Raw genomic sequence first — 11,134 nt, 5'->3', positions numbered from 1 at the left:
TTTATTCACTAGTTTTAGTAGATTTTTGTTAAATTTAGTTGGTGTTTATGTGGATCTCTATCTTATAGATGTTTGAATGTTGTTTAACGTTGGTTTTGAGTATGTAGTTTCTTATATGGTTCCTATTTTTTTTTTAATGTTGGTTATGATTTCTAGTTTATTTTTGTTCTTTCTTTGTATTAGATATTAAATAGATTTTATGGGTACTATTTTTGATTGTTTGTTTCCTAGGGTATTTTTTAGGTTGATTTATAATATGTCATTTCCTTAATTAGACAATTGAATGCTTATTGAAATTTTATCTTGGTATTCTTATTTTTTTTTAATTTTTTCTTCGTTAAAGCTAAAAGAGATTATATTTGAATTGTTTAGTTTAAACATTTATTTAAGTCAACATCTCAATCTCATATCCTTTTGGTTGGGTTCAGTTATGCTGCTTTTTCTCTAGTTCTTTTAGTTGATTTGCAACTTGGTAGCTAGAGTAGATGTTGTTTGTATACCATGATTTATTTATTTGGATATGGATGGATTCTCTTGATTGTTTTAGGTTTTGACTATACTCTTTATCTTTATCTTTCTACCTTCTTATTTTCTGTTTTGTTTATGACTTTGTTTTGTTTATTTTGATTATAAATTTTTTGTGGCTTTTGTTAGTCGGGTAAGCTATTTTTTTTTTGGTCTGTTCTCCTTTGTGGTTGTTGTTCTTCTTTTGTTTGGTTGAGCTTCTTTATTTTTATCATTCTTCGATTTTTTTTGCTTTGGTTTTAGAGTTGTGTTATTTGTTTTGTTTGTAGGTTCTTCTATTATTATTGTTAGTTGTGGAGTTGTTTGCTTAATGATTGTTGAATTGTGGATTGTTGTTGTTAGCAGAGGATGCTCTCATTCTCATTTGTTGTTGTTAGATGTGGAGTTGTTTGTTTGGTCGTTCTTCTCTGTGGCATATGTTGGGCTGTCGAGCTGCTTGCTTGGTAGCTTCTAAATGGTGGATTGTCGCTGCTAATGAAATATGCTTTCAGTCTCATTTGTTATTGCTAGTGGTGTAGGTGTTTGCTTGGTAGTTCTTCTCTGTGGCAGATGCTGTGGTAACTCTTCACTGTTAGTATGCTGCTACTAATCGAGATTGCACTCATTTTCAGTTGACCTTATCATTCTTAAAAAAATGGTTGGAGATACAATTTTTTTCATTCTTCTTGACATGTTGAAGGAACAATTTGTTGCTGCTTACATGTGATTATTCATCTTAGTGATGTTTAAGCCAATTGTAGCTATTGTTAGATAAAGTTGTGTATGTATTTCTTCTTCTTGAACTTTGTTTGTTTCTTTATTTGAGCTTTCTCCTAGAGCTCGTGTCCTGATTGTTCGCTCTCTTCTATATATTTTTTTCTAATTGTTAGTTGATAAACAAATAAAAAAAATACCAAAATAATAATAATTATAAATATAAAAAAAAAATCCTTGGCCTCTTATTTCGTGAAAATATTTGCGTACATAAGATGTACGCAGCTCTGCGTACATCAGAGGTTATTCAGGGGTACAATGGGGTTATATCTGGGTTATACCTCCTTGTAACCTCCAGTATAACCCGGATATAACTCTCCTGTACCCCAGAATAACCTCTCTGATGTATGCAGATATTTTCCTTTCAAGTCCTGCAAACCAATAAATAGCACATAGGGATGATCTGCTTCTTTCGTCTGCCCGGATTCGCTTAGGATGACCTCCGCTTTATCGTGCCCTCGTTTTTATCGTTAGGAAGAGCGGGAAGCTGACAAGCCATAACGGTTTCAACCCCTTCTAGGGTTCCAGACGAAGCGTAGAAATGTTGAGCAAGAAGAGGAGGCGGGAAGATCGGCCGTCGATCCATCCTCATAATCGCTACGCCGAAAACCCACCGGACTTCGCGCAACTCGCATCACTATACTCCTCCTTCGAGGCCTTCGTCTTCTTCTCCCGCTCCGGTCGACCCACCATCGACTGGAAAGACTTCAACGCCACCCGCGAGCTCACCCGCGTGCTCCTTCTCCACGATCACGCCGTCAACTGGTAAGCTTGATTCCTTTGTTTTATTTGAAAACTAGAGGGAAATTGTTGGTTTCATTGTTATTTTTTTTTTAAAAGACTATTTTAGAGGAATTTAAGATTTGATGGGCTAATTTGAAGGTGGATTCCTGATGGGCAGCTCTGCCCTACGGTTCCAAATCGATCGAATTATATTCACTGGATCAGTGATCTGCTGTCTTCCGACCTTATACCCGCAAGACATGGATCGGATGACAGAGTTAGAGGATTCGACATTGGGACTGGTGCTAATTGTATTTACCCACTTCTCGGTGCATCTTTACTGGGATGGAGTTTTGTTGGGTCTGGTAGATTTCTCGTTTCTCTATCGTATTTTGTACTTATCCTGTTTGATGAAGTGCCTGATGATGTGTTTGGAATGCTGCTCATAGATGTAACAGATGTTGCTCTAGAGTGGGCTACAAAAAATGTCGAGAGGAACCCCCACCTTTTGGAACTCATCCAGATTAGGAATGCTAATGATCCATTTAGTTCAGGTGGTTTTACATCGAGCAGAAGATATATCATCAATGAGAATAATCCCGAGCTGTATGTTGCTGGGAAGACTCAGCCTCTGTGTCAAGAGGTGGAGGAATCTGGTATCCTACGACAAGCTGTTCTTGTAGGTGTTGTTAAAGATGGTGAAAGTTTTGACTTTTGCATGTGCAACCCTCCATTTTTTGAGAGCATTGAGGAAGCCGGTCTCAACCCTAAGACTTCATGTGGAGGGACACCAGAAGAGATGGTTTTCCCTGGTGGAGAAAAAGCTTTTATCTCTCACATCATTGAGGATAGTGTTGTGCTACAAGGCTCATTTAGGTGAAGCGCTCAGTAACTTGTCCTTCGCCATCTATTCTTAGAATTATTCAGGGACAAGTGACCAGTTCTTCTGTTCTATTTTCTTGTTGTAGGTGGTTCACAACTATGGTTGGGAAAAAAGCCAACTTAAAGTTTCTAATATCAAAACTCCGTGAGGTTGGGGTGTCTATTGTGAAGACAACAGAGTTTGTCCAAGGTCAAACAGCTCGATGGGGCCTTGCATGGAGTTTCATTTCCCCAAGCAAGGACTTTATTTCATCTAACACACTTATGAGTACCAAAATTTCCTTTACAATTGAGGTTTATCCATCATGCATGTTTTGCTGTGATAAATTTCATGCTTTACCACTTTTTTTTTTTTCTATCACTATCATAAAAAGTTTTTTTAAACATTTAATTTATTTGCTCTAAACTTGGTTTACTTGAAAAAACAAGTTGGTTCTGTTTTCTTTTGCATCATGTTTTGTTTTTCCTTTTTGTCCGGAAAAATATATGGTTTTTTGGTAAAATTGTTGTCTAAAACATTGTAATAAATTTGCTTTTTTCTAAGAAATTGTTGTGAGATTATCATGAATTGGTTAGATAATTAAAATTAGAATCACTATGCAATAACAAAGAAAATCGGATAAACTGATTTCAAAATATTATAGTTATTGTTGTAGTTAGTTAATTATGTACATAAAATTTGAAATAAATTTCCAGCACTAATGAAGTAATTATTTATGATGCAATTGTTTAATAATACTATTTAATTTTAATTGATAACAAATAATTTGGCAACTTCCATCTATTATAAGGGTATTTTACGAGCTAGCTAAAAAGGAATGAGAATATTTAGAAAAGGGTAGTGGATTTTGCACATATTAGATGGTCTATCAATAAAAATTTGCCTTGAATATTTTCGAAGTTGCTTTTAACAAGTGTAAATTCTAATATAGCTTAATTGTTTAACTTTTTCATTGGGTTGCACTTTTCTGTGCAGTTGTAGTCTTTTCATTTACCAAACATCCTAAAACCATTTTTGTTATTTCGGAAAGAAAAATCAGTTATTGTCAAATACCTCTAAATATGAGTTCAAATCTATTATACAGTTCTATTGATTGAATTGGTAGGAAAGTTAACTTCTTGTGAAAAAAAAATTGCTTATTTTATTTAGGGCTGAGAATTTGGCTCTGAGATTGCCAAGCACTTGAACATTGATTCAATATTTGACTTGGATCTAAATCGTATTGAAGTAAGCTAGTTGAACTATGAGTTGAAATCATTGATCAAATTTTTTTCAGGTCTATTTCAAGCCATACATATACCAACCTGAATTGACTCGAGATCGGCTCTAAGTTTTCAAAATGAACTAGAAATATATATAAATATATATATATAAATATATATATTCACACACACACACACACACACATAGAATGCTCAATAAAATTTTAGAATGCACAAGTGGTAATTTTTTGAGTATTTTAATAATTTATGTGTGCTTATTCGTTTTAAGTTGGCTCAATCGAAGTGAGTCAACTCATTTTGATTTTCGACGAAGAATATATCCAAATAACTCAATTTGAGCTACTTTGGTTTGATTTTGAGCTAGATCGAGCTCGATTAAATTTTGAGCTGAACTGACTCGAAATTGAATTCAACAAGCCATGATCCCATTTTGTGCCACATTCAAACTCATTCGAGCAGACCCCAGCTTGGCTCAAAATAGGATCATTCATAGCCCAAATTTTATTTTCTTATGTTAGCTTGTGTTGCTAAATGTCAAAATGCTAATAACTTCTTTCAACATCAATTCAGAAGATATGCACAGTTAGTGAATGCCGGCATTATCATCCAATTTTGTTTATATTCCTAACATTATGATTCTTCTTTCTCCCTTATTAGTTTGCATCACATAGGACATAAAAACACTTATTTATTTTGCTGCACTTTATTATCTTACATTATATATTAATTTATCTGATTTTATACAAATTTAACCAACATGATAGTTATCTCACTTCATTTTAACTTAAACTTTAATCAATGACTCCGTTATTAAATCTTGCCGGGGATGCATATCAAAGCACTGTCTTATTTAGCTATAGAAACCTTTCATTGAACTCAATGCTTTAAATTAGATTTTAATAAACCTTTCACAATGAACTCAATCCGGTAGTTTCCAGGCTGCAAGGAAAGATGATATAGTGCATTCCTTAGTACTAATTTTTCTTAAAACATATTTTTTGTCTTATGAAACCTTATCTTACATAGATGACCCCAAACCTGTGTTTCTCTCATCATTGAAAACTCATCTAAAAAAACTTTATTTCAGCTTATGAGCATAGTTGGGGTATCGATATTGTGGAATCTTCAATTAATCCACGTTTCCAAAAGATCAACTTAATTTATTAGATGCATTAGCACCATTTTTATTTGAAGAATGAAGTGCATCATATAATTTTGGTATTTGTCATTTGCTCATCTATTCTAGAAGTTTGAAGAAGTCAATTTATGGATTATTTCATTTTGAATGATATTATTATACAAACCATCATTTTCTAATATAAAAATTATGTTTTTGAAGCATCTTAGGATTCCATGATTGAGGAACATAAAAGTAGCAATGCTCAATCTAGGACAATTACAATACCAAGGATATGGGCGATATTAAGGAATTCATGATGACAACATATTATGCAGCTTTGTTAAATTTTCCCTGTTTTAACAATTGTTTGGTGCAATATTACATGTATGCTAGAATAAGTCGCAAATTAATCGAAGCTGAAATGTTCTGCAAAAGCAAGTCATCTTTGCGATGCTAAGTTGGGGTGCAATTATAAATGCTTATGCTAATAGAACATGCAACTAGAATATTGAAGACTAGTTACAACTGATGTTAAAAGAGCATGAGGACAAAAGGGTCAAACACAATTGATGTTTATAATGTTAAAACAAATATATATCTCTTTAATATTACTGTATATTTTTTGTAATTAGTTATGTTATTGATTTAATCTACTATATATTCATGTAGATGCCTGCTGAAGTTTAACGCATACATTTGATTTTGAGCAATCTCCCCTTTATAGCCTTTCTCACTTCTACTTATTCTCAGCAACTTAATGAGAGGATAAATCAATTATTTCATGAAATCTTATATGTTAGTAGAGCATCAATCTCTTTTAAACCTCACAATCCCGTTATTGTTCTTGCTTGCCTACCTGTACCCCTGAACCAGCTCAAAAACTTACTGGATTAACATTTCCTTGTCACCATCGTCTTAATCTGTTTACACTATAGTTCTCATGTCCTGCCTTGTATCTAGGCTTCATAAACTCCATTGCTATTCAGAACTTTCTCTCTACTTGCTGCAGCAATCAAACTCCATCAACCACATTCTAGCAAATGACTTTCTATGTCGCCTTTAACTCAACCACATTCCACATTACTATGCAATATCACTTAGAACATAATCACTCGTTCCATCATAAAAAACCTATCCAATATCACCATTATCTCCAACCCCAACTATATCCCAAGAAAATTTCAAGTTATTTCTCTTCTTGAAAGATATGAGTTAGAAGGATTTATTAATGGTACTCATTCTCATCCCTCGTCTGCAATTGTGCCACAAATTATGCAGATGTCAATGTCTATTTTAACTTTTTCTCCCTCCTTGGAACAACAACCATACCACATTTAGTCAAACTCTTATCTTCCTCTCCACAAAATCCTAAGAACTATGGAGTTCCATTGCTAATACCTACGCCAAACTTTCCTGAGGTGATATGAAGCAAACAAAAGAACATTTGGAGAACAATGTAAAGGGAACTTGCTACATCATTGAAAAAGTGTAGTTGAGCAATAATTATGTAGATGACTTGGCATCCTAGGCAATCATATTGATGCTGAAGATCTCATCGGCAAGATTCTTGATGTCTTAGGCCTAGAGTATCATGCAATTTTCTAGGCAACCAATTGCCACTAGACATTCATCTTCTTTAATGAACTCCATGAGAAACTCCTCAATAAAGAAGCATCCTACCATTCACTGCAATAAATAATATTGATACATATCATATTCCTCATATCCTCTATTGTTGGGTAGCCAACTCATGCACTTCGTTGTGATTGTCCTGTCAATCAGGAAGGACGGAAATTAGACAGCTAAATTAGGAGTTCTATAATTAGGAGCTTCCTTATTTAAATTATTTCCAATATCTTTATTATGATTTATTTCCCTTTTAGCTGAATATTTAGATTAGAAATATGTATTATTAAGTTACCTAAAATAGATTATGCACTTTATTCTGTTCCTAAAATAGATTGTAAGATTATCATTTAATGGAATGAAAGCAAAGGGAAAAGGCATCGAGCCTATTCAGAATTCAGACTATTTTTCTCAAAACTTTGACATGGTATCAAAGCCAAAATTGCCCTAACCACCGGTAGTTATTGGAGGACCGTTAAGGCTCCGTTGGCGGGAAGGGAGGAACTATTTCTTCGCCTTGATTCACCCATCTAAGGATTTTTGTCCGCTGCGACTGCTTCGTATGCCTTCGATTCTTCTTCTTCCATCTCCCGTGTCTGGTTATGTCTCCTGTGTTTGATTCCAGGTGCTATCTGCGATCCTGTTCATTTGTTACCTCGTTTGTGATTTAAGTCTCATTCACAATCGGCGATCTCGTTCACTTCATTCGCTTCGTCTGCTTCGAATCTCCTTCGCTAGCCATCGCTGCTTCTACGGCATCTTCGACTACTCCCGCTTCATCTTTCTCCGCTTCGATTTCGACTTATTCGTCGCACCTAAGGATTGGAGGCTTCAACACTCCTTCCTAGATTCACGACTTCGACATCTCGACTTCAACACTTTGGGCGTGAAGATCAGGGAATATATCGTCCTCGTCGTCGAAAGAAGAATTAATAGCATTTGGATCGTATAACAAGACGCAGATCCTACTTGTGGACTATGATCAGTAACATTTGAATCATGACACGAATCCTATTTGTAAGCTATGATCGATAGCATCTAGATCATGTAACTGGATTCTATTTGTGGGCTATGATCAGTAGCATTTGGATCAGAACACGGATCCTACTTGTAGGCTATGATCGATAGCATCTGAATCGTGTAACTGGATCTTATTTGTGGGCTATGATCGGTATCATTTGGATCATGACGCGGACCCTACTTGTATGCTATGATCGATAGCATATGGGTAGTGTAATTGGATCCTATTTGGGGGCTATGATCAGTAGCATTTGGATCAGGACACATATCCTACTTGTAGGCTATAATCGATAGCATCTGGATCGTGTAACTGGATCCTATTTGTGGGCTATGATTGGTAACATTTGGATCGTGTAACTGGAAGCGGACCTTGTGGCTATGATTCAAATTTTTGGACGACAGTGATAAATGATTTCTTGCTTTTCTTTGCTCAAATCATATTATGGTTCAAGAGTTGTCTCTGAGGCTTCGACATTCTCGGCTTCGACAGCTTCGCCGCTCCGGCCTCCACACTCACGACTTGAGAATTTTTTGGTCCCGACAGTGTTATCATGTTCTTGTTGGTAAATTATTGTTTCCTGATCATTTAGCATTAATTTGAGGGGGGATGTCAATCAGGAGGACGAAAATTAGGCAGCTAAATTAGGAGTTTTTTATAATTAGGAGCTTCCTTATTTAAATTATTTCCAATATCTTTATTATGATATATTTCCCTTTTAGCTGAATATTTATATTAGGAATATGTATCATTAAGTTACCTAAAATAGATTATGCACTTTATTTTGTTCCTAAAATAGATTTTAAGATTATTATTTAATGGAATGAAAGCAAAGGGAAAAGACATCAAGCCTATTCAGAATTCAATCTATTTTTCTCAAAACTTTGACACGTCCACCATATCGAACTAATTTTGGCCTTTGCCAAGCATTTTGTGTTCAATGCGAACATCCTAATGGTGTTCCACCTTTGTTCTCATTTTCTCAAATTCAAAATTAGATTTCTACCCCTCTGTTACACATCCTAAGACACAGTACTCATCAACACCTGGACAACTGAATTCTATCATTTCACTAGTGAAATTGACACTCTTGATTACTCAATAAAATAACATCTCATGCACCATTTACTTGAGCAATCATATTTGGAATAATCCTTACAATGAAAAGCAACATGAGTCACCTTATAAACCAAAAACTCTGCTCTCTACCTACTTCCTCTCATACCTTTAATTTAATTAATGCTTTATTTGTATCTAACATAAAAAAAGAATGTTGCACGTAATTATTAGTTTCCTTACCCTAATTGTGCTTCTATTGAAGTTTCATTTGATTGTTTTTATTGGATGCATCTACTCATAGTGGTAATTCTTTTTAAGAGACGAGCTAAACATGATATATGCAAGTAGTAGTGATGGGTGATCTTTTATTTGGATTAATGCTTCAAATGGTTTTATATATTTAATTTAATATTTATTTGGAGTTTATGTTATGAAAATGAGAGATTTAGGGTTTGTTTGGGGTAACTGCAACTTTTAAAAAAGTAATTGTAAAGTTGTGGCGGAGAAAGTAACTTCTTATAAACCCGCAGTGAGGATTACAAATATTTATTTTTTTCAAAAAGATTAAACAATAACTTTCTTACAACCTTCACATTTTAGCATCTCAGGTTAAAAAAAAAACACATTTCCACCTAAAGAATTTCTAAAAAACAACAAAAGATAATTCCCAAAATAAAGCTGTGATGGCGACCTTGAATGCAAAACAAACAGAAAACTGTCCCAAATAGATCCTTAGAGAGGTGAAATAATATCAATACTAGTCAAGATTGGCCTAATTTGGAATTTCATCATACATGGTTCCATGGGAGAAAATAAAAATGCAAGTAAATTAATAAAAGCTACATCTAAATAAATCTAAAGTTGGTCTTTGTCATGAGCTCTTAATCTTACATATATATTTGCTTGGGCCGTTGCTAAAACTCTTGTAATTGGACTTTTGTGCTAATCCATTTGTTTGGGCTAATTTGGAATATCACTTTTGGGAGACCATACATGATTCCATGGGAGAAAATAAAAGTGCAAATAAATGAATACAAGCTACATGAAAATAATTCTAAAATTTGTCTTTGTCATGTGTTCTTAACCTTGCATGTATATTTGCTTGGGCCTTTTGATAATACTCTTGGAATTGGATTTTTATGCTAATCTATTTGATATGCTTCTATAACTCCCCCAAACATAATTTAACTTTTGCTTTGTAGAGTTAAAATTCATTTAGCTGATGACCAATTGAAGGGCTAGTCAAAATTTGAGCGGGCTAGGCAAGTGTCTTAAGTAGGTTTCTTATTGCTTCAATGAACTGAAAATCTACACTCATTAATTGGGTCTGTGGGCACTTAACAATGTTGCGCTCAACTTCCAAATAAATAGGAGGTAAGAGATCATGCAAGTGGAGAGCTATGCCTTCTTTTAGGTAGTCTTTGAATGAGCGAATATTTGTTAAATATTTTTTATGATGGAATATCTTCAATATTAACAACTAGATTGATGGGCATATCAACAAACAAATCAAAGAAATCCTTAATTTCACTTCTCATTAAATTTTGGAAGAATCACAAATCTTTTTATTAATTTTTAAAATTTTGTTATTTAGTAATACTTAGATCATAACGCACCTCCTTTAAATTTCTTTGTTGAATGATTAAGATTTATGCTAAAAGCATGTTTATTATTTTTCTTAACTTTTGGTTTTTTTACGCCTTCATGTTGCATTGAATGTCCTCAGTAAATGATAATGCAAAATCAAAAAAATACATTAAATGTTAGGTTAATAATAGCAATTGGTCATCATGGGTTTTATGACTTATATTCAAGTCATTAAAGATATGTATACTAGAGATGTTACTTGTGTTCAAACTGAAGGAGGATTGACAAAATATTTTCCTATTTCTGTTGGTTTACATCAGGGATCGACTTTACGCCCATATCTTTTTGCTTTAGTTATGGATGGTCTTACTGGACATCTACAAGAGGATGTACCTTGGTGTATGCTTTTTGCTGATGATATTCTTCTCGTAGATAAAACAAGAGAAAAAGCCCAGGAAAAACTTGAATTATGGAGGTCTACATTGGAGTCTAAAGGCCTTCGTTTAAGTAGAACTAAAACTGAATACATGGAATGTAATTTTAGTAGTAATAGCTCTAGTGACAGAAGTGTGACTTTGGGTGATCAAATTATTAAAAGGTGTGAACGATTTAAATAT

At 34.1% G+C, this 11,134-nt stretch overlaps 1 protein-coding gene across 2 annotated transcripts in view; it reads left to right on the top strand.

The window, feature by feature from the left end:
• Positions 1 to 1,747: 1,747 nt before the first annotated feature.
• Positions 1,748 to 11,134, top strand: part of LOC110037379 (methyltransferase-like protein 16 homolog) — a 23,724-nt gene continuing 14,337 nt past the window's right edge. For both annotated transcript variants that reach the window (XM_020742012.1, XM_020742013.1), the window contains exons 1-4: positions 1,748 to 2,043; positions 2,161 to 2,366; positions 2,451 to 2,877; positions 2,970 to 3,177. In XM_020742012.1, coding sequence (XP_020597671.1) covers positions 1,820 to 2,043; positions 2,161 to 2,366; positions 2,451 to 2,877; positions 2,970 to 3,177 — 1,065 coding nt within the window. In that variant the 5' untranslated portion in view covers positions 1,748 to 1,819. The remainder of the gene's footprint in view (positions 2,044 to 2,160; positions 2,367 to 2,450; positions 2,878 to 2,969; positions 3,178 to 11,134) is intronic.

The sequence above is a fragment of the Phalaenopsis equestris genome, unplaced genomic scaffold (assembly GCF_001263595.1).
Source record: "Phalaenopsis equestris unplaced genomic scaffold, ASM126359v1 Scaffold219149, whole genome shotgun sequence".
In the NCBI taxonomy this organism is placed as follows: domain Eukaryota; kingdom Viridiplantae; phylum Streptophyta; class Magnoliopsida; order Asparagales; family Orchidaceae; genus Phalaenopsis; species Phalaenopsis equestris.
Note: the sequence above shows the minus strand (reverse complement) of the source record. Positions and strands in the feature narration are given on the sequence as shown.